This window comes from Mirounga leonina, unplaced genomic scaffold (assembly GCF_011800145.1).
Source record: "Mirounga leonina isolate KUSES-001 unplaced genomic scaffold, KU_Mleo_1.0 Mir_173, whole genome shotgun sequence".
NCBI classification, from domain to species: domain Eukaryota; kingdom Metazoa; phylum Chordata; class Mammalia; order Carnivora; family Phocidae; genus Mirounga; species Mirounga leonina.
The window spans coordinates 61,139,911-61,167,281 of record NW_023270447.1 but is presented as its reverse complement, the minus strand read 5'-3'; the positions used below and the strand labels follow the sequence as shown (position 1 = coordinate 61,167,281).

The 27,371-nt window shown below is 43.4% G+C and overlaps 1 protein-coding gene and 1 long non-coding RNA gene across 2 annotated transcripts in view; one reads left to right on the top strand and one right to left on the bottom strand.

The window, feature by feature from the left end:
- Nucleotides 1-6,979: 6,979 nt before the first annotated feature.
- Nucleotides 6,980-26,526, top strand: ERMAP (erythroblast membrane associated protein (Scianna blood group)). Its single transcript, XM_035018828.1, has 11 exons — nucleotides 6,980-7,406; nucleotides 15,663-15,760; nucleotides 15,982-16,321; nucleotides 18,351-18,467; nucleotides 19,008-19,040; nucleotides 20,031-20,063; nucleotides 21,820-21,840; nucleotides 22,630-22,650; nucleotides 22,748-22,774; nucleotides 22,867-22,893; nucleotides 24,539-26,526. The coding sequence occupies exons 2-11, from the start codon at nucleotides 15,674-15,676 to the stop codon at nucleotides 25,261-25,263; spliced, it is 1,431 nt and encodes a 476-aa protein (XP_034874719.1). The 5' UTR covers nucleotides 6,980-7,406; nucleotides 15,663-15,673; the 3' UTR covers nucleotides 25,264-26,526.
- Nucleotides 18,409-27,371, bottom strand: part of LOC118019537 — a 53,489-nt gene continuing 44,526 nt past the window's right edge. Inside the window, exons 2-3 of the long non-coding RNA XR_004681688.1 lie at nucleotides 26,495-26,632; nucleotides 18,409-18,444 (exon numbers count right to left, since the gene is read on the bottom strand). This is a non-coding gene — a long non-coding RNA (uncharacterized LOC118019537). The remainder of the gene's footprint in view (nucleotides 18,445-26,494; nucleotides 26,633-27,371) is intronic.

Below are 27,371 nucleotides of genomic sequence, written 5' to 3'. Positions count from 1 at the left end.
GGCTTCCCGCTGAGCAGGGAGCCCGATGTGGGGCTCGATCCCAGGACCCCAGGATCATGACCTGAGCCGAAGGCAGACGCTTAACGACTGAGCCACCCAGGCGCCCCGAGGGCCTCAGTTTCTTAATTCGAAAAGTGGGGATGGTGATTTGCGCCTTCTTGATTTACGAGCTTGTTAGGAAGACCAAGTGAGGTCTTGCGGCCACAGTGTTTTGAAGCAGGAAGTCAGGACAAATGTAAATAACCAATATAAGTATAGAGAAATGTTCACGCTCACTGATAATACATCATTTTTACAATTACAGTTGTTTTACAATTACAATTTTACAATTATAATAATTTTACAAATTAAAATAGCTGGCTGTCGTTTTTCATTTATTAGAACAGGATTGAAGAAAATAGTAGGTAAATGCTTTGACAACAGAATCTTGTTCAGTCTAATAATAATAACAATAATAACAGCTGCCTCTCTTCGGGGCTTATGATATTCCACACACCGTTCTTAGAGCTTCACATTTATTAACTCATTTATTCCTGTTGATAAATGCGTACAGTAACGTACATGTATAGTGACATGTTATTATCACCATCGTACAGATAAGGGAACAGAGGCACGGAGAAGTTAAGTGACTTGTCCACGGTTACACAGCTAGTAAGTACCGCAGCAAGTACTTCAGCCAGGATTCAGGATAGGACAATGGCCTATCCAGAGGAACACATGTCGTCCAGATCCCCTACTTCTGTTCCTCTAAGAATTAGGCAAGAATTGAAACAACTGATGGATGCTAAGCAGGAAGTTGTTCAATGGATATGGAGTTTCCGTTTTGTAAGACGAAAAAGTCCTAAAGATCTTTTGCACAAGAATGTGCATATATTTAATACCACTGTACTGTACACTTAAATAAGGTGGGAAATTTTATATTAAGGTCTTTTTTTAGCACAACCTTTGACTCAGCAATTCCACTTCTAAGTTATCCTAACTAAATAATCAGAGATAGCACTATTCTTAAGAGTAAGAAACTAGAGGGGCGCTTGGGTGGCTCAGTCTGTTAAGCCTCTGCCTTGGGCTCAGGTCATGATCCCAGAGTCCTGGGATAAAGCCCCACATCTGGCTGGTGCTCAATGGGGAGTCTGCTTCTCCTTTTCCCTCTGCCCCTATCCCCTGCTAGGGCTCTTTTGCTCTCTCTCTCTCAAATAAATAAATAAAATCTAAAAAAAAAAAAAAAGTAAAAAACTGGAAACAAATAATTTTAACAGGGGTTGATTAAATAAACATAGGATGGCTGGCATGGGATTCCATGCAGCCATCAAAATGACGTAGAAGAATATTTATTGACATAATAAAATGTTTTTATTAAATGAAAAAGTTACAAAGAGGAACATACAACATAATCACAGTAATCACAGTATTTGTTTCAAAAAAGATTATTCTAAACATACGGCAAAGAGGCTGTATGAAAACACACCAAAACATAAATCCATATTATTTTGAGAGTAGAGGGGATTTTTTTTTTTTTTTTTTTTGAGACAGAGCTCACGATCAGGAGCAGGCACAGAGGAAAAGGGAGAGAATCTTAAGCAGGCTCCACACCCAAAGTGGAGCCCAAAGAAGGGCTCGATCTCACAACCCTGAGATCATGACCTGAGCCAAAATCAAGAGTCAAATGCCTTAACTGACAGCCACCCAGGCGCCCCAAGTGTGATAGATTTACCTTCTTTGTGCTTTTCTTTATTTTGCAAAATTTCTACAATGAACACTTATACTTTAGTAAGGTTTATACTTTCTTTTAAAGAGAAGAAAGTCTAACAAATGTTATTTTATTTTTTTATTTTTTTTTTTTTTAAAGATTTTATTTATTTATTTGACAGAGAGAGACACAGCAAGAGAGGGAACACAAGCAGGGGGAGCGGGAGAGGGAGAAGCAGGCTTCCCGCTGAGCAGGGAGCCCGATGCGGGGCTCGATCCCAGGACCCTGGGATCACGACCTGAGCCGAAGGCAGACGCCTAACAACTGAGCCACCCAGGCGCTCCTAACAAATGTTATTTTAAACTTCTATATTAATTTTGGTTGGATTATTGTTAATAATAAACGTGGCCAGATTAGATTGGAGTGTATTACAGCTGGAAACAGGGCAGGGACCTTTGGAAAGCTTTAGAAAGACAACTAAAACAGACTGGATATAGGGTATAAAGGAGTGGAGAAGCCAAAGAATATTGGAAAAATAGTGGAGACACTGATAAAAAAGAAGGTATGCTGTTGGCTTGGGAAAGGATTGAGGAAGAGGGTAAGTCAGAGGGGTGTGTGTGCATGTGGGTGTAAGAGAGAGTTTAAATTTAGAGGGTGCAAGAAGAGTTGTCTAGCTCCAGAAAGGACACTGGTTTGGAACTCTTCATCAGGAAAGTGAGGCTGGAGTCTGGAGGGAGTGAAAGTCCCCTCCTTGTTCTTCCTCTATGAGTTTATGATCTCTATCTATCCATCTACCTATCTGTCTTTCTGTCTTTTTGTGACCATCAACAGACTTGGCCAATGTGCACAATTCCCTAGTTGGCTGAGCCAGAGTTTACATTAACATAACTATGGAATATTTTTACAATTGAGCTGTACACCAGACTGAGATTACTTTCACTTTATTGAACAACCTTTCTCTCCTAGAGTCAAAAATTGCCTTTTTTTTTCATTCACTTAATTATGCATCTATTGTTAATTCTTCCCCCAAATTCTCCATCTGGACTATAAAACATTTCTTGATCTGGTCATGTGAATCTGGTGATCTCTCAGTGTCTTTTTTTTTTTTTTCTTGGAGACATCCTTCCTCGAGCCCATCCTCCTCTCTCCAAATTGTCATCTTGGCCTCACTGTCCAACGATTGTCCTAGGATTTCCCCTAACCACATTCTGGGGATTCCCATCTCTACTCTCCGGTGCCAAATCCCCTGATCATCCAGTTGTGGTTTATTCTCTCATTTCAGAAGAGCACATTCTCCAGTAACCTCCCCAGAAGGGGTTCATGGGAGGTAAATTTTTGAAACCTTGTCTAAAAATGGCTTTATTTTCTCTCACACTTGACAGCTTGGCAGGATACGGATTTCCAGATTGGAAATTCTCTCAGAATTTTAAAAGCATTGATCCATTGTCCTTTAGCTTCTCATGTGGTTAGACTCTGGGGAAGTCTGATTTATTCTGATTTCCATCATGTCCTATGTAATTTTTGTTTGTGAGTTTGTTTTCTGGAATTTTTTAGGATATATATTTTTCCTTCATCTTCGGCGCTCCAAATCTTCATAATGATGTGTCCTGGTAAGTCTTTTTCATTCATTGTGCTAGGCACTCAGGAAATGTCTAGGCTTTGGGGAGACTTTCTCTGTGATAGATTTTCTTGTGTTTAAAATCTTTTCTTTCTCATTTTCCCTCTCTTGGTTTTGCTTATTCTACTTTATCAGAGATTCTCCTGAACTTTATCCTCTAGTTCTTCTGTTGAATGTTTTAGTTTCTGCTATAAAATTTTAATTTCCAAGACTTTTTCCTGGTTTCTTGGCTTTCCTTTTGGTAACCTCTTGCTTTGTGTTGTGGATTCAGGACCTTCTCTTCTTTCATATTTCTGAGGACATCAATTGTGATTTTCTGCCATTTTTCTTTTACTTCCTAGATTGTCTTTGTTGTTTATTTATTTATTTTTTTAAGATTTTATTTATTCATTTGGCAGAGAGAGAGACAGCAAGAGAGGGAACACAAGCAGGGGGAGTGGGAGAAGGAGAAGCAGGCTTCCCGCTGAGCAGGGAGCCCGATGCGGGGCTTGATCCCAGGACCCTGGGATCATGACCTGAGCCAAAGGCAGACGCCCAATGATGGAACCACCCAGGCACCCTGTCTTTGTTGTTTATTTTAGTCTCTGGCTTTGGCTTTGAAGTTGGAGGCTTTCCTCAAGTAATGATAACAGCTACCATATATTGGGTGTCAAGCACTGTTCTGAGTATTGTACATGTTTTAACTAATTTAATCCTTATGCTACTGTAATGAGGTAGTTACCATTCTTACCAGTAAGGAAACCGAGACACAGAAAGGTGAGGCTCTCACCCAAGTCACAGAGCTTAGAAGTGGACCTGAATCTAATCAAACCTCTAGCTTTCCAATTCAGCAGAAATATGAGGGATAGAGAAATAAATTAAATGATACCACTCAAAGGCAATCAGCCAAATCCAGAATGTAGGACATTGTACAAGACAAATTTCTAAGTTTTACCAACAATCAAGAGTATGAAGAAAATTTTAAAAGGACAGAGGGATCATTATAGAATAAAGACACTTTAGCAACTTAACAACAAAATGTAATATGTGTATCTTGCTTGGATCCAGTTTTGACCAAACCACATGTAAAAAGACATGTTTGACACTGAAAACGTGTGAACGTAGACTGCATATCAAATAATATCAAGGGATTATTGCCAGTTTTGATAGGTGTAGTGGTAGCATGATGTATGTAGCTGTGTGTGTGTTTATGTGTACCTTAAAAATTATTGAGGACCCTAAGGAGCTTCAGTTTATAAAGGTTATATTTTTTGAAATTTGCCATAGTAGAAATTAAAGTAAGAAGTTTTAAATATAATTATTACTTCACTTAAAGACAATAATAGGGGGTAGGGGGATGGGGTAACTGGGTGACAGGCATTAAGGAGGGCACGTAATGTAATGAGCACTGGGTACTATATAAGACTGATGAATCGGGGCGCCTGGGTGGCTCAGTCAGTTAAGCATCTGCCTTCAGCTCAGGTCATGATCCCGGGTCCTGGGATCGAGTTCCGCATCAGGCTCCCAGTAGGGAGCCCACTTCTCCCTCCCCGCTTGTACTCTCTCACTGTCTCTCCTTCTCTCACTCTCAAATAAACGAAATCTTTAAAAAAAAAAAGACTGATGAATCACTGACCTCTACCTCTGAAACTAATAATACACTCTATGTTAATTTTTGAATTTAAATAAAAATTTTTTAAAAAGGCAATAATAATACACATAAACACTTACGTTAGCATAAACATATGTTAACATAAACATATGTAAACACAAACATGACCTAAACATAACAAATACACATGTTAACATAAACACCACGTTTTATGAAAAACAACTTTTCTGAAACAAAAAAATTAGTGAGAAGAGTGGTCCTGTTTTACATATCTATACAACTCTTAAGTGTCTGGCTGGCTGGGACAGCTGGATTCTCATATCAGCTCTTGCATTCGATCTGCGGCAGGAGGCTGTGTGGTTGAAATGGGTGGAAAAGGGCATTTCACTCGCCTCCTCAGGTAACTGTGGATATTCTTCTTTGATACTATAGCCACACTTGGCAAGTGGTAGTTTCTGAAAGGTTACTGCAGCATAGGATCTAAAATCATACCAGTAAACTTTTCTTGTCTTTTTCCCCTCAGCTTTATTGAGATATAATTGACAGACAGGTTTACAACTTGTAAGACTTGATACATTTATATGTTGTGAAATGGTTACCACCATAAAGTTTGCTGACACCTTCCCATCCTGTCACATAATTACCATTTCTTTGTTGTGGTGGGAACATTTAAGATGTCCTTTCTTAGCAACTTCCAAGTGTATAATACACCAACGAACTTCTTATACTCTGTTACAGTTAAACCCACTGGTTTATCTTGCATATTGAATAGATTTTTTACCTTTGCATGATTTTTGTCGACATGCATTAGCCATTTGGAAGTTATTCGTTCATGGAGTTATGCAGCTCTTTCAAATGTTGACACATTTCATTACACAACATCAAAAAACCACTAATCATTAATGTCACTGCCAGTCTCATGAGAACAATCTTTTTTTATTGGGAAGCTCTCAAGCCCACAGGAACAGATGAAATGTCAACACAGTGAAAAAATAAACAACAGCCTAGTATTATTATGGACATAAGAATACTGGGCGACCTCATGAAAGGATCTCAGGGGCTCCCGGAGTTCATGGACCCCAGAGACCCCACACATGGCTGTCCTAAAGAAACTCTTGCACACGTGAACCAGGAAAGAATGTTCCTAGCAGCACTGTTTGTAAAAGCCACATTTTTATCAATGAGGGAATGGACGAAATGTTGGTATATTCATACAGTGTCTACCACACAGTAAGGAATGAATGTACCAGAGCTCTGTGAATCCATCTGGATGAATTTCAATATCTTAATCTGTACTCCAACAAAAAGCAGAGTGTGAACTGAGTCCTTCAGTGCAAGTGCTTACTTAAGAGGTGATCCCAGGAATCAGAAATGGTGAGTGAGAAGAAAAGGAAGAAAAAGCACTAAAATGTGCATCATTGAACTACTGATGTCTGTGGGTTACTGAGCTCATTCCCTCTGGGAACTCTCTGAGGTATTGTGTAGAGTACAGCTCAGAACTGTCCCTCCAAAGGTGTGAGGCTGGAGCATTTTCCACTGACGCCTGTCACTGCCCAGTTGGTCCCCTGGGCTATTCAGGTTCCTAAACTCCTGGGCTGCTTCCCAGCCTTCATAGATTCAGATAAGCAAAGAGACACTGTGGCTTTTGAGGTGGCTTGCTGGCAGCTTGCCTGCAAGTTTCAGCTACCCCAGAATCGGGCAAGGGTTGGGGAGATGCTGAGGGCATATGGTGTGGGCCACCACAGGTGTCTGCTAGACCCAGAAACTAAGGTTGAGTGAAAAAAGGAAATCACAGAGAATTATGTACAATGTGCTCCATTTGTATAAAGTTCAAAAATACATAATGCGTTGTTAAGGATACAATTATGGATATTATGAATATAGAGTTATGGATATTATGAAAGCAGGACAGGCAGGAAAGGGTTTATCACATGTTGGAAGACAGTAAGCAAGTCCGTTTGTCAGAAAGCACACGTCAGGGTGCAGCTGGAGATAAAAGTAGTGAGTTAAAGAAGGTAGCTAATTGTTGGGTGTCTTTGAAACCAAACTTCAATTTTACTCTAATATGGAAAGTAAAGGGGAGCAAGCTTATCAGAAAGAGTGTGATAGGATCGAAACATATTGAAGGGAACCACTACGCAGCTAGCTTGGGAGGGAAAGGGGGCTGAGAGGCAAAGGTCCCTTACACCGGGTAGCACTGGGGGGTTCCCTTGCTTTTAGGGAGACTCCTCTTTGCTCTGTTCCTTTATCAGGAGCAGACAGGCAGGGTGTGGCTTGTTGGTGTGTAGGAGGAGACAGTTAGAGGGAAGTGTGTGGGACAGGGGGAGCCCCCGGCTTCGGGCTTCTTCGGGCTTCCAGTAAAAAGGTAAACTCTTGCCAGGCTCACCTCCGTAGCCTTCCTGATTTTCCTGCCTGATGCCTCATCTCCCTGAATGGATGGAGGGAACGTTCCCAGCTTGAAGAGTCCAGCTCTGCTGGTGAGGGACAAAGGGCCCTCGATTCCAAAGGTGGTGAGTCCTTCTCCCCCTCTCTTCTCTTCATTCTTTTTAGTCCTTCAGCTTTCTCAAGATCCTCAAGTTCGTTGGAGAAACTATCCCCTTTCTCGTCACTCACATTTTAGAGGACGGAATGGGGGAAGGGGCAATGAGCCCAAAAGGATGAATGACAAGGGGGCTGGATAGGTTTTGACAAAAGACTCTCATTGAAGTATTATTGTTATCATTATTAATTATTACAGGTATCATCTATTTAGCCCTTATTATTAGCCAGGTCCTGTGCTGTGTGCATTTAGACGGATCATTTGTAGATTTTGAGGGTCTTCTTAGCCTGCTTGATGTTGTCAAGGGAACTTCCATTGTGTGTTAAAAGTTTTGAAATTAAACTCTTTAAAACCTAAAAGTAAATGAGTGCCTGGGGACAAAATGTTTCCAACATGTGTAGTAGAAAAAAATTGTTCCTGTATGCAAAATTTTGCAAACCATTAAAGAGACAAATGCCCACATTAAAAAATGGACAAAGTATTTAGACAAGTAATTGACAAAGTCCAAATAACAAATAAGTAATCAAAAAAATATAAATTAAAATAAAACACCATTAATTCTTTTAAAAGAGATGCCATTTTGTTATCATTAAAATGACAAAGATTTTTTAAAAACATAAAACCCTGTGACAGCAAGGTTGTGAGAAATAAGCAATTTCCTAACTTTGATAAATTGATCTGACCTTTCTAGAAGGCAATTTGGCAGCGTACATTAAAAGTCTCTCTATTTTATTTTATTTTTTAAAGATTTTATTTATTTGAGAGAGAGAGAATGAGAGACAGAGAGCATGAGAGGGAGGAGGGTCAGAGGGAGAAGCAGACTCCCTGCCGAGCAGGGAGCCCGATGCGGGACTCGATCCTGTGACTCCAGGATCATGACCTGAGCCAAAGGCAGTCGCTTAACCAACTGAGCCACCCAGGCGCCCAAAAGTCTCTCTATTTTAAAGATGGGAAACTCAAAGCCTAAGAGTTTAAGGGGCTTGCTTAAAGTTACAGAGTCAATAGTTAGTTAGGGACTAAACCAAGATTAGGGCTAAGACTTCTAACTCTGGCCCTCAATGCATTACCAATTGTAGCAATGCTTATAATATCAATGTGTCAGAAAACCTAGATATCCTACAGTATAAAATTATTTTAAAAACTCTGATAGGGGCGCCTGGGTGGCTCAGTTGGTTAAGTGACTGCCTTTGGCTCAGGTCATGATCCTGGAGTCCCGGGATAGAGTCCCGCATCGGGCTCCCTGCTCGGCAGGGAGTCTGCTTCTCCCTCTGACCCTCCCCCCTCTCATGCTCTCTCTATCTCATTCTCTCTCAAATAAATAAATAAAATCTTTAAAAAAAAAAAAAACCTCTCTGATATCCATGATGGAACACTTAAGTCATTAAAAGAATATTTGATGGTATGGGAAAATGTACATAATGTAGTGCTTAGGGAAAATGTCAGATGTCAACAGTACATACAGTGTGGTCCAATTTTTAAAAAAAGTTATACACATGCACCGAAAAAATATTTGAAGAAACATGTCTCTGGGTGGAGGGATTACAAATGATTTAAACATTTTTAGCCATTTTTTGGGGTAATTTCCAGATTTTCTACAATAAGTAGGATAGAGAAAGCAATGCATTTTGTTTAATAAAAACTTTCTTAAAAAATATTTTATTTATTGGGACGCCTGGGTGGCTCAGATGGTTAAGCATCTGCCTTCAGCTCAGGTCATGATCCCAGGGTCCTGGGATCGAGCCCCACATCGGGCTCTGTGCTCAGCAGGGAGCCTGCTTCTCCCTCTCCCCCTGCTTGCCTGTCTGCCTACTTGTGATCTCTCTCTCTCTCTGTCAAATAAATAAATAAAATCTTAAAAAAATATATTTTATTTATTTATTTGAGAGAGAGAGTACAAGCAGGGGGAGTGGCAGGCAGAGGCAGAGAGAGAAGCAGACTCCCCACTGAGCAGGGAGCCCTGTGTGGGGTTCGATCCCAGGACCCCAAAATCATGACCTGAGCTGAAGCCAGATGCTTAACAGCATGAGCCACCCAGGCTCCCCCCGCCAAACTTTTTTTAAATGGCTGAAATGCTCTTTTCAGATGAGATTATGAATGAAATTCACATCTTTAATAAAAAAGCTAAGATCTTACATCACACTAGTCACATTCTACCCAACAACAGAATACACATTTTTAAAAAAGACATGTGAAACATTTACCAAAATAGACCATATGCTCACACATGAAACAAGTCAGTAAGTTTAAAAGGATTCAAATCATACAATGTATGTTTTTTGCCCATGATGGAATTAAATTCGAAATTAATAACAGAGGGGCACCTGGATTGCTCAGCTGGTTAAGCGCTCAACTCTTGGTTTCAACTCAGGTCATGATCTCATGGGTTGTGGGATTGAGCCCTGGGTCTGGCTCCGTGCTCAGTAGGAAGTCTGCTTGAAGATTCTCTCCCCACCCCCGCCCCCGCTCACCTTTCTTGGCATGTGTGTGCTCTCTCTCTCTCTCAAATAAATAATCCCTAAGAACAAGAAATTAATAATAGAAAGGCATCTTGAAAGTTCCCAAATATTTAGAAACTAGATAACACACTTGTGAATAACCCATAGGTCAAAGAAGAAATCAAAAGGGAAATTAGAAAGTATTTTGAACATAATGAAAATAAAAACCACCATATATCAAAATTTGTGGGATGTCACTAAAGCAAGAGCTAGGGAGAAATTTATAGTACTACATGAATATATTAGAAAAGATCTCAAATCAATGACCTAAGCAACAAGAAAAAGATAAACCCAAAGGAAGCAGAACAAAGGAAGTAATAACAATCTGAGCAGAAACTGATATAGTAGAAACCAGAAAAACATTAGAGAAAATCAATGAAATCAAGAGCTGGTTCTTTGAGAAGATCAATAAAAATGATAAAGCTCTAGCCAGACTAATCAAGAAAAAAGAGACACAAATGGCCAATGTCAGGAATGAGAGGTGACATCACTACATTAGTTAATTAATGAAGCAAAATTTTTTTTTAAGATTTTATTTATTTATTTGACAGAGAGCAAGAGAGGGAACACAAGCAGGGGGAGTGGGAGAAGGAGAAGCAGGCTTCCCGCGGAGCAGGGAGCCGGATGCGGGGCTTGATTCCAGGACCCTGGAATCATGACCTGAGCCGAAGGCAGACGCTTAATGACTGAGCCACCCAGGTGCCCCAGATGAAGCAAATTCTTGAAAGACCCAAACTACCAAACTCTCTCAAGAAGGAGTGGATAATCTGAGTTACCCTATGTTTATTTTAAAGACATTGAATGTGTAGTTACAAACCTTCTCATAAAAAAAACTCCAGGCTCAGATGGCTTCAGGGGTGATTTCCATCAAACATTTGAGGAAGAAATAATATCAGTGCTGCATAAACTCTTAGAAAATTGAAGAGGAGAGAATACTTCTCATCTTATTCTATGTCAACAGCATTACTCTTAATTACCAAAATCAGAAAAAGGTATTACAAGAGAGATACTGACCTTATCTTTCATGGACATAGAGGCGAAAATTCTTAGCATTTTAAAAAATTTTACCCAAAGATATAGAAAAAGGATACTACATCATGATTGACTGGGGTTTATCCCCAGAATATAAGGTTGGTTAATATTTAAAAATCAACCAATGTATTTACTATATGAAACAAACTAAAAATTAAAAGTTATCTGATCATCACAATAGATACAAAAATGTCATCTGACAAAATTTAACATCCATTCCTGATAAAAACTCTCAGTAAACTAGGAATGGAAGGGAATTTGCTTGACTTGATACAGGGCATCTATGAAAAGCTTATATTACACCCAATGGTGAAGAAGGAATGTTTTCTGTTAGTATCAGGAACAAAGCAAGGAACCATGCAATAAGGCAAGATAAGGAAATAAAAGACCTCCAGATTATGGAGGAAGAAGTAAGACTTTCTTTATTCACAGATGATGTGATCACCTATGTAGAAAATCCTATGGAAGCTACAGAAAAACTCCTAGAACTAACAAGTGAATTTAGCAAGATCATGGATACAAAACCAATACACAAAAATCAACCATGTTTTTATATGCTCGTAATGAAAAATCAGAAATTAAAATTAATAACAATACCATTTACAATAGCATCAAATATTAAATATTTAGGAATGAAGCTGACAAAAGATATGTAAGATTTATACACTGAGAACTATAAAATACTGCTGAGAGAAATGAAAGAAGACGTGAATAAGTGGGGAGATAAACCATATTCATTGGCCAAAACACTCCATGTTGTTAAGATATCAATGGTCCTTAAATTGTGTATGTATATTGAACTTTAGGAAGTGAAATCATATTTTATATTATTACGAGGACTTTCTTCATAAAGGAATTCCATGATAATCACTCTGAAAAGTGAGGAAGTCTCTTGCCCATTTTGTATCTCATGCTACAGGTGTATGCCTTCATTCATTCTTTCATCTATTTATCCATGTTTTACATTCTACTTACTTCCAGAAAGGATCCTGTCAGTTTGCTTGCATAATACCCTGGTGTGTGCATGATTGCCTTTCTTACTCCAAGTGTAAAATGAGGAAAGTAATTTCTACTTTTCAGGGTTATTGTCAATACCAAAGACAATATATGTAGAGTACCTATAGGTATAGGAAATGGGAGCTACTGTTAATATAGAACAATATTAGCAATTCAAAAACATATTTATGATTTAGTGTTAATTCAATCCTACATTAATATAATGTTGATTATTATAATATCGATATATGTTAACTGAGAACTTGTTAATTTTCCATTCCAAGCTCTGAGAATAGGGCCGGCTGAGCAGCTACGGCTACAGCTTCTGGCTGTGGACCCCGGGGGGTAGGGGGGGCACTTCCAGCTGGGCTTCTTTGCCTTCCTGGGCTGTCTGTGCCTTTGCTCAAAGTTTACTCTGTTTCTCCTCCTTCTCCTTGCTTCCTGGTCATCTTCCTCCTCTGTCTTTTAATATTCACTGTGTTTGTTTTCTGATCATCAAAGTTATAGGTATTCAAGGTAGAAAATTTGGAAAATATAGAGGAAATAAGGTCACCTTTAATCCTCACTGCCACCCCCCAGAAGCAGTCATTTTTTAGTATCTACATTCTTGCCTTTTTTTCCTAAGCACCTTCTCCTAAATGGTATCATACTATGCGTATTGCATTTAAAGTTATTGGTTTGGATTATAGTAAAAATTTCCTGGTGCTATTAAAGATTGTTCTATGGCATGATTATGAGATGCTGCATAGTATTTCATAGCAAGAATGTATCATAAATAGGTCACTATTCATTTTAAAGGACTTTTGGGTTTCTTTCAGTTTTTCCTTTTCGAAAATAACTTTGTGATGAGCATCCTCACCAGTAAATCCTTATGCACATCCTTACTGATTCCTATAGGATTCTTTGCTGGAAGTGAAATTACTGGGTTAAAATTTTGCATATTTACACATCGTTTGATACTTATGGCTAAATTATCCTTGTGACAGTTGTTTTGCAATGAACAAGAGAGTTGGTTTGCCCACATGTGTGATAATTCTGGGGATTTTAAAAAAAATATTAGATAATTTAAAGGAAGACAAAACATATCTAACTGTGGTCTTAATTTGTATTTCTCTTTTTGACTAGAGTGTGAATGTCCTACTTCTGATGTCATCCTCCCCGGGGTTAGTCTGCTCCCACAGCTGCTTTCTGTTCATCAGTAACTTGGTAATGTGTTTCAGGGAGACTCCCCTCCTCAAGCCACCTCAGCTGCCCTCTTACAGAGTGAACAGTATGCTGGAAGGACTTCATTTGCTTTTTTATTTTTAGAATCTGGTGCAAATGATTTCACATGTATTTTCTGTGAATCCTTACTATAGCCTTAGCTATGAGATAGGTACTATTATTAGCTTCCTTTCATGTGTAAATTGAGAGGAGACTTGGAAAAACTAACTAACTAACCTGTCTAAGGTCACACAGCCAGGTAATGGCAGAGCCAGGGCTGGAACCCAAGCTGACTCTAGAGCCCATCCTCTTACTCACTTAATAATCTATCTGAATCTCAGAAGATGGGGCTGTGGGGGGTCTCCTCTTACTTGACTTCAAGCAGCCCTGGTTCAGCGTGGAGCTCTGTGTCACTCTGGGCATGTCTATCCAAGGGGTATTACAAAAGTACCTTCTATTTGAGGGTTTTAGGGATTGGGGTAACTCCCGGGGATCCCAGGCCCTGCTTATTTCCACCTTGGATGATAATTTTTTTTTTAAAGATTTCAATTACTTATTTGAGAGAGAGACAGAGATTGAGACAGAGAGCACGAGTGGGGGAGGAGAGGGAGAAGCAGGCTCCTCACCGAGGAGGGAGCCTGATGTGGGGCTCGATCCCAGAACCCTGGGATCATGACCTGAGCCGAAGGCAGACGCTTAACCGACTCAGCCACCCAGATGCCCCACCTTGGATGATAATTGATAAGGCAGAGAGATTTTCTCCTTTACCTAACTTCTCTTGTTCAATTTTCGAGTAGCTGATAACCTGTGGAAAAATGGGTGGGATAGAGGAAAAAAAAAGTCCTAACTGTAATCCTAATCACACTGTGCCCTGGTGCCATGTTGCCAATTGCAACCCTAGGGGATTAGAGATGGAGGTTACATGCATCATGATTGAAAAACAAAAGCAAAACAAAAAAAACCCTAAAGCAGTGTGCTGTTTGCCATGAAAGAAACAGAACTGGAAATTTGTTCAAAGCTTAAGTCCATTTTCAATTTCCCAACCTCCCTTTGACGGCCCCACCCCTCCAAGTCCCGTTTTGCCTATTCCAAGACCTTCGGGGGCCTAGCCTGATGACCTCTACAAAAACCGTCCTCTTTGAAAAGGATTTGAAATCTTGGGGAGAATTCAAGAGACATTATCTCTTCCGGGAGTTTTTTGTTTATTTGTTTTTTTAGAGAGCAAGAGCACGACTGGGGCTAGGGGGACAGACAGAGGGAGAGGAAGAGGGAGACAGAGAATCTCAAGCAGGCTCCATGCCCAGTGAGGGGCCCAGGGAGGGGCTCGATCTCACAACCCTGAGATCATGACCTGAGCTGAAACCAAGAGTCTGATGCTTAACCGACTGTGCCACCCAGCTGCCCCACTTCCTCCAATGTTTTTACATTTAAACTTCATCCCCAGTTGTGGCATGGAAGATTTGTTTCCTTTTTTTTTTTTTTTTTAAGATTTTATTTATTTGACAAAGAGAGACACAGCGAGAGAGGGAACACAAGCAGGGGGAGCGGCAGGCAGAAGGAGAAGCAGGCTTCCCTCTGAGCAGGGAGCCCAATGCGGGACTCGATCCTAGGACCCTGGGATCATGACCTGAGCCAAAGGCGGATGCTTAACCTACTGAGCCATCCAGGTGTCCTGAAAGATTGTTTCCTACTAAAGGGATTTCTGGCAGTAGCAAGTAGGTGGGGAGAGAATTTTCTAGGAGGCAATCCTCTGGGGTGTGCTTGTGGTTCATGCACCCGGTGATTTAGTAAGACCGACTACAGCACATTTACTGAGCGCTTGTTCAGCGAGGCATTTGTGGCAAGAGCTTTCCATGCATTGTCTCCTTGAACCTGGGAAAAAGGTTGCACCTTTATAGATGAAGCACTGGAGGCCCACAGATATTAAGCAATGTTCCCAGGGCCACGGAGCTAGTACGTGAGTGGAGCCAAGACTTGAATCCACTGTGGGTGGAAGATGGGCTAGCAACAGGCCCTTTCCAAGTCTGGCTTGGGACACTAAATGCTAAAAGAAGCCAGTATTCTGGTGTGCACTTGTTTAGTACTGGGTGCAAGTTCTCGTTCTTCCAAACTCCTCCCTAAGCCTTCCAAATCACACTCAGTGCCTCACCCTCCGTGTCACCATGGTCCTCACTCATGGCATTTATAGACACCCCTGACACCAGCCTCCACGTTGAGAACTTCCCTCCTTCAATCCTCACAATAATCCTGCCAGGAGGCACAGTCATTATACTCATTTTAAAGACAGAGAAACAGAGTCTCAGTCACAAGGTTACCCAGAGAAGTTGTTATAAGTTGACACGGAGGTAAGTAGCAGAGCTGGGATTCCAACCCTGGGCTGTGTGATTGCAGAGCACTTGCTGAGCAGCCTGCATCTGCACCCCACCTCCTTACATTGTCCCCACGCCCACATCAAGCTCACCAGCCCTTTCTGGTGTCTCCTTGCCTCTGTCCTTGCATAGTTCGGACAGAGATGGCAAGTTCCTCTGGCTCCTGGCTCTCTGGCTGCCTCGTGGCACTCGTGTTCCTCCGGCTGCCAATGCCCTTGTCAGGTAGGAGTTGGTGAACCTCTTTCCCTGCCTGGGAAGTCTGCTGGAGGAGTCCCAAGAACAAAGGGGCCTTATTTGTTCCCGCATTCTGTTCTCCACCCCCCCCCCCAGTCCTTTCCAATGCCCTCCCCAGGCCCTGCCCTTCGCCAAGACATCCCTTTCATCCCCCGCCCAGCTCCTGTTCTCCTGTCCCTCCCAGACGCCCTTGTCCCTTTTCTGTCCACACCGCACAGGGGATGCCGACGACTACCACCTGGCCCCACTAGGGGGCACAGCCCAGCTGCTCTGCCCACTCGCCCTGTGGCCGGTCACCGTGCCCGCCGTGGTGACGTGGCTGCGGTCCCCGAGCCCGGACCGCTCCCAGGTCGTGCACGTGTTCCGGGACGGCAAAGACCGGGAGGAAGGCGTGATGCCAGAATACATGGGGCGGACGGCGCTGCTGAGGGACCCCCGAGAGGGGAGCGTGTCCCTGGAGATCCGCCACGTCCGGCTGGAGGACCGAGGGCTGTACCAATGCGAGGTCCAGATTGGAAACCTGACTCGAAACGGCACCGTGACCCTGCAGGTGGCAGGTTAGTCATTTTCAAAGGGGGGACCGAGGTGCCCCCAAGACCTGAATCGTGGGATGCAGTTACCCTAGAGGCGGATTTGTGAAGGTGTGAGGATGAAGCCAGAGACTCTCTCACCAGGTTGGGAGGAGCATGGGGGTGGGGAGAGGGCAGGGCACGCAAGTGCCATGAACAGACCCGCCACCCTGGGGAGGCTGCGGGAAGGGGACAGGGCTCTGGCGGGGACCACGCCCCCACTGCCAGGCGTCTCTGCTCCCTGTCCCGCTCCAGTTCTAGGCTCCGACCCTTACATCCACGTGAAGGGCTACGACGCTGGATGGATCCAGCTGGTGTGCAGGTCGGTGGGATGGTTTCCACAGCCTTTGGCCGAGTGGAGAGACCCTCAAGGCAGGGTGCTTCGACCCTTGTCGGATGCCCATGTCCTGGAAGCTGGGCTCTTCCGGATAGCGGTGTCCAGCAGAGTCAGGGACAGCACGCTGGGGAATGTGTCCTGCACCATCCACAATTTGGCCCTTGGCCAAGAGAAGACCACAGCCATGCTCATAGCAGGTAAAAGCCAGGGCAGTAAACGGGCTTAAAGCCCCTGGAAAAAACTTGTACCTTAATGGAAACTTTATAAAGAATTTTCATATTTTTTAAATTCTAAAAGTAAAAATGTTTGTGGTAGAAAACTTGAAAAAAGGATGAACATTTTAAAGAAACCAAAAATGGCCTATTATGTCATAAATTAGAACTGCTGCTAACCTTTTGGGGCATTTCTTTCAAGACATTCTGGTATGTCTGTATCTCTGAGTGTGCATGTGTTTGCATATATGTATTCTGCTGGGTCTTTTTCCCTTCAGTTACAACGTCATGGGCATTTTCTGCCCATGCCCTTAAGTAGTTTTCTGCAACATGATTTTTAAGGGCTACACAGTACTTCGTTGTGTGGTTATAGCATAGTAAAATTAATCAAAGCCCTATTTCTGGACATCTGGATGGTTTCCCATTTTTCCTCCTATTATGACAAATGGTGCAGTGAACATCTTTGCACATATTTTGGGAAGTGATACTGATTATTTTCTTAGAATGCCTTTCTGGAATTAGAATTAAGAGGTTCAAGGGGTATGAATCTTTTAAAGACCCTTGAAACTCGGAGCCATGGGGCAGAACAGAGTGGTTTTGGAGCCAAGAAAGACAGACTGTGGCCTGGGGTCCCAGATGAGACGGGGTCATGACTTCTGTGAATCCCTTCTTTTTTCTCTCTCTGTCCCTCTCCCTTCCCTTACTACAGCCACTGCTCTCTCACTAAGTGCTAAGTGCTTTACTTGCTCGACCTCTTTAAATCTCCCAACAACCCAACGGGACAGGGATTATATCATCTCTATTTTATAGATGGTCAACCAGGCTTGGGGAAGCTCAGTCTCTTGCCCAGGGTCACACACTGTTGAGTGAAGTCTCGCATCCAGCTGAGACTCTTCCCACTGGTCACAGAGCTTCTTCTGCTCTTTTTTTTTTTCTTCTTCTTTCCTTTCTTCTTTCTTCTTGCTCAGGCTTTAGGTCTGCTGCTATAGCACCACAGAAATTGTTCTGCGGCTGCTGGTAGGGCTCAGGGCCAAGATGTCACTCACTGACTTGTTTCACAGCAGGGTGAGGACTTGATGGGGAGACAGGTGGGTGCTCACGAGAAGACAAGAGATGATCCCTGAGGAAGCCCCTCCTATCCTCCAAAGTCCCCAGATAACGGCTCCATATAGGGCAGGACAAGGTTGTGGTTCAAAAGTGGAGTTTAACCCATTGTCTTCAGGCAGGACCATCAAAACCACTCCTAAGAAATGAACATCTCACTTTAAAGTCATCCCTGGGTCATCCAGGGTTGGAGTGACTGAGAGAAGCAAAGACCCTCACCAGTCTTGTCTGGAGGTCTCTCCCTAGACCCGATAGAGACGATTGGGATGTGCTTGAGCCATCTGCCATCTAAAACAGGGTCCTTGGCATGGGAGAAGCTATCTAATGTCTCTTTGAGGGTGGCCATTGGTGGTTTCTGTTTTAGCCCCGTCTCCAGGGAGGATCTCCTCCTCAGCAGTGGCTCTTGCTGTGATCCTGCCTGTCCTGGGGATTATCATCATGGTGGGCATATACCTCATCTGGAAGCAAAGAAGATCAAAAGGTAACTAAGTGGTAAGGGAGCCCCAGCTGGCCAGAAGTGGGACAGGCTTCTCTAGGAAATGGCCGGGGGAAGTAGACGTGGACATGAATTATCCATAGGTTGGAGACCCTGCAAAATGGTTGAGAGAGAACTGGTAGAGCCATGCGTGGGGACTCCCAATGCAGAGAGGGTCAGAGAAACTGCAGAAAACCCCTGGGTAGAGCTGTGAATCCTTCTCTTTTGATAAATTAAAAAATAACTGATCATGCCAGCCTTCTAGTTAATTAAGAAACGCAATTCTATCCATGAGATGAAACCCCATGAATACGGTTGAATTTCACAGGATCACCGGGTTGCAAATGACCCTGAAAGTCACAGAATCCAATACTCCTTCCCCTATCTGATGGTTTGAAGACCCTCTAATCCTTTCAAACAGTTGCACACCCACGGTGACAAGGAGCAAAGTCCTATTCAGGCAGCTTGGGCCATCTTTGGACAAACCTGCCTATTAGGAAAAACGCTTCCTTAAACTGAGCTGCCATATCTCTCTCTGTCTTCTAGAGAAGCTTCTCTATGAACAGGTGATGGAGGTAGGTAAGTGTCCTGAGCTGGGTGGGGATGTTATTGTGTTTTGTTCGTTTTGTGCTCCCAGGGCCCGCTAATCTAAATTGTATACCTGAAAATCCCACTATCTGCTGCCCTTGCTGGCAGGGGTGGTGGGGCATCTATACCTGTCTTTTCCAGTTTTTGCAGACTCTTGTCAGAGCTTGCTTTCCAGTATGTTCGGTGATTTTTGTATGTGAACTCACTGCTTGATCCTATTCTGTGGGAGTCGTGTGGATCTAACATGGGGGGGGAGCTTTTATTCATTCAACAAACAACTAGTAATTGTCTACTAAGTGCCCCAGATTATACTAGACTCTGGGGTCACAATGGCGAGTAAAAGCAGACACAGTCTGTGCCTTGTTGGAGCTTTCAGTCCAGTCAGGGAAGCATACCTAAGTGAAGTAATTACACAAATAAATGTGCACAAACGCCACGAGAGGAAGTTCTAAGGGCCGTAAAGACCAGAACCAGGAGGAACCAACCGACCAAACTTGAGGGACAGGAGCGGAGCCCCACAAGAAGTGATGTTTGATCTGGAAGACAGGCAGGCTTGGAGGAAGAGGGAACAGAAAACCTTCCACAGCAGAAAGAACAATATGTGAAAGACACACAGTGCAGAAGTGAGGGGAAAGGTGACAGGGGATGAGGTTGTGGACTTAGCAGGGGTCAGGCCAGGGGAGGCCTTGTAGATCATGTGAAGGGTTTCGGTTTTTCTTCTCGGAGCAGTGGTAAAGCAGTGAACAGGGCAATCCTGACCAGAATTGTGCTTCAAGAAGCTCTTCTGGCGGCGGTGTTGAGACGGGACCAGAGGGAAGAAGACAGGATGTGGGGGGCACCATTTCTGTCATCCAGATGAGAGATGGTGAGGGTCTGGGTCAGGGAGGTGGAGATAGGGAGGTTTAAGAGCAGGTTAACTCAGTAGGAGTTGGGGACCCTCAAAGTAATGGCACAGAATCTCATTTACTTTTCTTCCTCTAGAAAATCTTCTCTCAGACCACGCAAAAGAAAAAGGTAATTATATGTATAGAATAAAGAGTAGGGAACAAATAACAAAGAACATATTCTTTCTACTTCTACATGAATGCCGACAGACTATCATACATACATTACACCCACAAACACACACATGCACACACACACATACATCTTCCACTAATATTATTGGAATTTACTTTCGCGTATCAAGGGGCTATAGGACGGCCATGGTGAGGGGATGCCCTTGGTCAACATTCATAGGTCTGGATTGTCCTGAGCTCCTTTCATCAGCCTTTCCACCAATCACTTAAAAAGAAGGTCTACTTACTATTTAAGAAGGTATTATTATGGTCATATGGGGTGTATGAGCATCTCAAAAATCCATACAACTTTTGCATTGAGAGAGGCAGTGTGTTATGATGGGAGGATCACAGACTCTACAGAAAGTGACTGGATCAGTGACACCTGGCTCAGATCACCCGTCTGCCACTTACTGGTCTTGGAGAAGGCACTTTACTGCTCTGAGCTTTGGTTTCCCCATCTGTAAAATGGGGACAGTAAGTCCCTTCACCTGATTGTTTTCAGGATTAAAATAGACAACTTAAAAAGTTCTTATTACAAAGCCTGGTACCCCTTTCCCTTCCCATTTTTCATCTTCATTAATTGTTTGCCCTGGGCCACTGTGAGTAAAAGTTAGACACACCCAGGGTACCAAAAAATGGGAGCTCTGCCCTTGGAAGGTCTTGCTGGGAAGACAAGTCCCTGGCTCAAAAATGGCTCCATCTGCACTGATTTCCGCATCTCCTCTCCTCCAAGGTGGTGAAAGTGTGGGCGCACACACCTCAGGGACGCTATGGCTATTCTGTCCAAGGGCAGAAGGCATAGTGTGGTGTAGCGGGGCCGTCCTCTGACTGGGAGGCAGACAGACGTAGGCTGGAATCCAGCCTCCCTGGCCACTTGTTAGCTGGATGACCTGGGCAAATCTCCATGTCCCTCTGAGCCTCAGCCCGCCACTCTAGAAAATGAGGATACTAATTATAGGCACCTCACATTGTTGAGGGGATTTGGTGCCCACCTCATTATAAGAACAGGGCACAACAAATGGAGGCTATTAATAACGGGAATCATAAAAATGATAAGTTCCTTAAGGGCCATATCATATTCGGTTTCACCGCCCGAGCGCGCAATGCCTAACACATGCCCAGCCCTTAGCACAGGGCATGGCTGCGGACTCAGATGTATAACTTTAATTCTCTGGCAGAGCCAGCACTAGGAGAAAATGTGGGCTGATGGCCTTTCTGGAAAAGCCACAAGTACAGTACTCCCCGGAAGTCTACAGCTTATGTCCCCAAACCTGGGACCTCCTAATGTATCAGTCGGTCTGCAGGACTTCAGCGGAGTCACTGTCGAGAATAATAGAGCCATGTCCACGAGCTGATGCTAGGCCTTCAGCTAGTCTCACAGCAGAGCTATTTACCAACAGGAGGTTATTGAAGGGCAGCAAGACACACACGCATGAGCACACAGTTAGAAACACACAGAAGCCCTCACGGGGACCACAGAAAAGGAGCCAGACAGAAAGGGAGGGCCGAGAAAGGAGAACCCAAAGTTCCGGGCAACCGGGTCACTGGGAAAGTGGCAGCAGCACTACCAAGTTCTCCAGTCCAAACTTTGAGAGATGTGACTGGTTTCGGGGTCCACAGGCTGGTCATCGCCCTTTCCACCAGGGGGGATGGAGTGATGAGCCTTCCTGTGGCCCGTCTATTCACTCGTGCCTTTTTCTGTTTTTTAGGAAGGCTCCATAAAGCCCTCAGTAAGTTCCTCGCCTCATCCGTGGCACAAACCTCCTTCTGCTGATGTCTTTGCTTTAGGATGAGTGTCTCGGTTTTACTTCTTGCAGCAGAAGAGGGCGGCAAGGGCACTTGAGGTCATGGGGGTTGGAGATGTATTGGCTCTCAAAGTTCTCTCTTCTCAGATATTCCCTGTTCCTCTTTCCCATAGAACTGTTATCTGGAAAGGTCTGACCAGGAAGCCCTCACCTCCCATAGGTGAAGCCGCCTGGGAGACCCTTTATATTCCCTAGGCGTGACATTCCCTTAGGAGGGATCCAAAGCATATGGATCCTCATTAAAGTGAATATGTGGAGCAGTGTTTCTCCACCACTTCACGTATGAGAACCTCTTCATAACCAAAAAAATCTTCAGACACAGGACGACATGTCTGTTTTATTTTACATTGAGAAAACATACCTAAGGAAATCACATGGAAATTGGGTGATTGTTTTAAATGAACTTATACTTTATTCTACTCCCACAACATCCTACAAATGTTTACATTGTCATGACCTATATGCAGAAGACGTGTCATTGACTCGGTCTGCTGGGACATGCTGGTGGACACAGGAATTGGTTGACCCTCCGCCGTGTCGCCAGGGAGCCCTGGCCCATGGCTGGGAGGCACTGCTATTGCAAGTCCCATCATGGGGAAGCTCAGTGTATTGCTACTGAGGATCCGATGTGGGAATGTGGTTGGGATGGGACTGCAGCGCTCTGGGCATGTAGAAGCCCTTGTTTTGATTGGTCCAACTGTTTTTATTCTTTAGAGAAACTCCGGAGTGAACTGAGTAAGTGTCCCATGCTCTTTTAACTCCCGTACCACCTGATCTCCCATTGGGTCTGTATTTCCAGCAATAGCTCACCCCCTTCTTTCTTCTTGTATAGAGTTGAAAAGAGCTGCGGCGAACTCAGGTGAGGTACACTTTTCCCACACTTGGCCCACATGCCCCAGGAGTTCTCAGTTTTTCTATCTTTAATTCAAGCATCCTCTTTATGTCTTTTAGGCTGGAGGAGGGCAAGGCTGCACTTTGGTAAGTTACACCAGTCAGGTCATCCACATGTCAGAGCCCATAGCTCTGGTCCTGTGGAATGCAGACTGTCATTTAGAGCTTTTTAAAATCAAATCTGTTTATCTGCTTATCAAATTTTAAAAAATCTGTGATTTTTGGGGTCACATTTAGATTTAGAAAGTCTCCCCCCTTATAGAACACTGATAAATATACATGTTAATCTTCTTATGGGTTCTCTATGATTTTTGAGATTTATCTTAAGTTTATTGGTTATTCGTACATCATCTTTGTGACTTGTCTGCTCCTGTCCTGTCCTGGCTACTTTTTGATTTGTAAGGATTCTTTCTATATAAAGTATACTAGTTCTTTTCATATTTTTCACAACTTATTTTTCCAAGTTTTTTCATTTTCATTTTACTTTCCTTATGGTATTTTTTTGGTGCATGAGTGTTTTGTTTTTATGTAGTCAAGTTTATCCATCTTTTCCTTTGTAGTCTCTTCCATGCTTTCAAGTTTGGGAAGTCCTTCCTACTCCACAATTGGACCAATAGCCAGTGCTCCTATTTCCGTCTACACACCTGCCACGTCCTTCTTCAAAAATCAGTTTTCTTTTGCGGGGGGTGGTGACTGAGATTCTCAGAGAAGAGAATGGGTGAGGCCCATGCTCCCACAGTGCAGACTACAAAAAGCTTTCATAGTTTTATTCTAAAAGATTTGCACATCTCTTTTCATTTTATTCCTAAGTAGTGGGAGGGTTTTTTGCTGTTATTTTAATGAGACCTGTTATTTTCACTGCTTTGCTTATCAATTTTCTGGCTGCTCATCCTCCTTCTGTTCACATGGCTTCCTTCAGGCAGGTACAATAGAATTGATGAGTTGGCACTTGAGAGAACACCAGATCACCAACCAAGGTGCTCAAAAACCCTTCTGACACTCACGGTCTGGCTCACTCCCACCACCTGACTGAGTACAGATTTCACGGGTTCACTCTCCAAGAAGAGCCTATTTTCTGTACATGGGGAAGGGGGGAGACTCACTGTGACCCTCGTAATCCACAATTTTAAAGAAGAATCCTTCTCTCTATATTACCATTTAGAAATGATAATTATAAGCAATGATTTTAACTACCAAGCATCACATACTCACTGTGTGAACTAGGCACCATCTCCTATATTAGCTCATCAAATTTGTACAAATTTATACACATTTGTACAAATGGGAGCCCCTACTCCCATTTTACAGAGGAAGGAACTGAAGTTGGGAGATAAATAACAAGCCCAAGGTCACAAAACCAGCAAGTGGCAGAGCTGGGACTCACACATCCTAGCTGGCTACTGGGTCTAACATCAAAGCCTATGTTTATCATCATCCATTAGATTCCTTGGGACCATCGAAGACAAAGGCAGTGTTTCCTAAGGATTAAGGCAGCTTCACAGACAGATGAAATACATTTTCCTCTTTCAACTTAATACACTGCCAGCAGATCTAGGAGACTGGAAGACAGTTTTTCTTTGGCTCCTTAACACATAGGGGAGGGGGAACCATGAGATCAAATAGGCCAATGACAGTGGTCACAGACCTAGGGATTATCTTTCCCTCCAAAGCTACCCAAAGATCCCCTAAGACCTTGCCTTTCCCAGCCTCACCTGTCAGTGACTCTCTGCAGTGGCAGTGACCCTGGACCCGGACACAGCACATCCCAAACTCATCCTGTCTGAGGACCGGCGATGTGTGAGGCTTGGAGACAGAAGGCAGCCTGTGCCCGATGGCCCCCAGAGATTTGACTTTGTCGTCAGCGTCCTGGGCGCTGAGTACTTCACGGTGGGCTGTCACTACTGGGAGGTGGACGTGGGAAACAAGACCAAATGGGCCCTGGGAGTGTGTAGTGAGTCCGTGAGCAGGAAGGGGAAGGTCACTGCCACGCCCGCCAATGGACACTGGCTTGTCCGCCAGAGTAGCGAGCAGGAGTATGAAGCTCTCACATCCCCACAGACCACCTTGCGCCTCAAGGAGCCCCCACGGTGCGTGGGGATTTTCCTGGACTATGAAGCAGGCATTGTTTCCTTCTACAATGTGACCAGCAGATCCCACATCTTTACTTTCACCCACACTTTCTCTGGCCCCCTTCGCCCTTTCTTTGAGCCTTGCCTTCATGATGGAGGGAAAAATACAGCACCTCTAATCATCTGCTCGGAACTCCAGAAATCAGAGCCACCAACTGGCCACAAGCCAGAAGAAAAAGGCCATGCGAATGGAGACGTGGCCATGAACGTGGACCCTTCCTTACTCCCTCCTCAGGCACCGGAGCTTTTCCCACCTGGGGATATGATCCTGCCCTGGCCCACTGACCTTGCCCCAGCCCTACAGGGGCTCAAGGTTCCTTCTTTTTAGGGCTGTACCTCATTACCTGCTCCCCTGATGGTCCAGCACCCTAGCCTGGATTTCAGTCTGTTGGCCCAACACCTGATTCCAAAACATCCCATCGCCTTTCCCCAGTTCTAGACCTTGTGATTTTGATTCAACCCACCTTTCACTCAGGGCTCAGTTCTAAACTCTGTCATCCTTCTGGGGACTTAAAATTCCCATTGCTCTGGAAGAATTCCTGAAAACCAAATGAAGGTTTGGTGATGATTAGGTGTAGGTGATGACGGTGAATGTGTGTCATCAAGATACAGGGATTCTCTACTCGAGGAGCTATTTAGAGGAACTTCACCCTGCCTCATCCTGCACTTGACCTTTTAGTCACGAAGTTATGGTGCCCAGTCCCTGACTTCTCTCTTGTCCCCTCCAGAATGGCTTTTTCCCTTCTCTCAGTGCAGACCAAAGCCAGCTTTTTAAAAGTAAACATATTTTGGGTCACATGCTCTTCCTTCTTTCTTCTGGAATATGGGGTGGGGAAGCTGGAAGGGTAAAACATGCCATCCTTTTCTGTTTCCTTGATGCTTGTTTACAGTATAGTGTCCTGACATTCAGAGCTAATGTACATGTTTTCAAAGCTAACTTACCTATTGATGCTAACCAGGTGCAGGGATTTTAAATGTGGTAGCCATAATCCTGAAAAGCCTCAAGAGCACAATCAGGGAGCTGGGAGGCACAGTTTCAAACACAGCAGCCCAGCTGTGCGTGGCCTTGGAAAGACAGCCATGGATGAGTCTGTCTGTTACCCTGGCCTTTTCGAATTTCCTCCTGGGATTTAGAGAGGTCCAGCTAGAAAAGTGGCAGTTTTAACCACCAGTGTAGAGGCTTTTTTTCCCCATAAGACCATTATCCTAGAAGACGTGACACCTTGTGTAGCAAACAGCCTCTTAGGTGAGAGTATTGATTTCAAATAGGAAGTTGGTAGCTCCTGTGTGAGGTTAAAATAATGAACCTCATTTTTTGGCATGGATTGCAGAAAGAAGCCTACTCACTTTCAAGTCATTGCACACATGTGATCTGGCCTCTTTGTGGAAATACTGGCTGATCTCAGTTTGCAGAGGAGTACACAGTTCTACCCAATAGAAACTGGATCTTTCTGTCAGAAGTTCTCTGTTAGTGCTTGTAATAGTTAGGATCCTCCTGGGCAATATATGTTTGTTATATTTATATGTATAAAGAGATTTATTATAAGGAATTGGCTCACATGATTATGGAGGCTGGCACGTCCCTAGATCCGCAGGGTTAGTCAGCAAGCTGGAGACGAAGGGGAACCAATAGCGTAGTTCCAGTTTGAAGGCTGACAAGCTGGAGACCCAGGAAGAATCAATATTTCCATACGAGCCTGAAAGTAGGGAAAAAAAGCTGATGTCCCAGGCTAAAGACTGTCAGGCAGGAAGAATTCTCTCATACTAGGGGGAGGGTTGCTTTTTGGTTCTATTCAGGCCTTCAACTGATTGGATGGGGCCCACCTACATTAGGGAGAGCAATCTGCTTTACTCATTCTACCAATTTAAATATTAATCTCATCCAAACACACCCTTCACAGAAACAGTCAGAATAATGTTTAACCAAATGTCTGGGCACCCTGTAGCCTGGTCAAGTTGATATATAAATGTAATTATCACAATGCATGGGTGAAATTTTTGGTTTGCTTTTGCACAGTTCTTAAATAAAATTTGATATTTGTTGTTTGGCATGATGTTATTTTCATCATGAATGAGAAGTTGTGGGGAAGGGCTTTGCACTGGTAATAGGAAAACACCTTATGGGATTGGTTTTTGAATAGCCTTGAATCCACCCAAGCAAGCTTTAACCACAGTTAGAAATAAAGCCACAGTTTTATTTCTGATCTGCCTTCTCAGTATTTTATTTATATCAATTTATAAGCAATAGTGTATGTGGGGGATTTATATTTTACTCATTCATACTCAGTTTCAAACATACTTTCCAGAATATCTTAATCTTAAAAACTAATTCCCATTGTTCACACTGGCTGCACACAAGAGAATTTACCAGCAGGAAAGAGAACTGATATTTGCGGAAGCAGAAGCTTTACCTCATTTAATCCTTAAAACAATTCT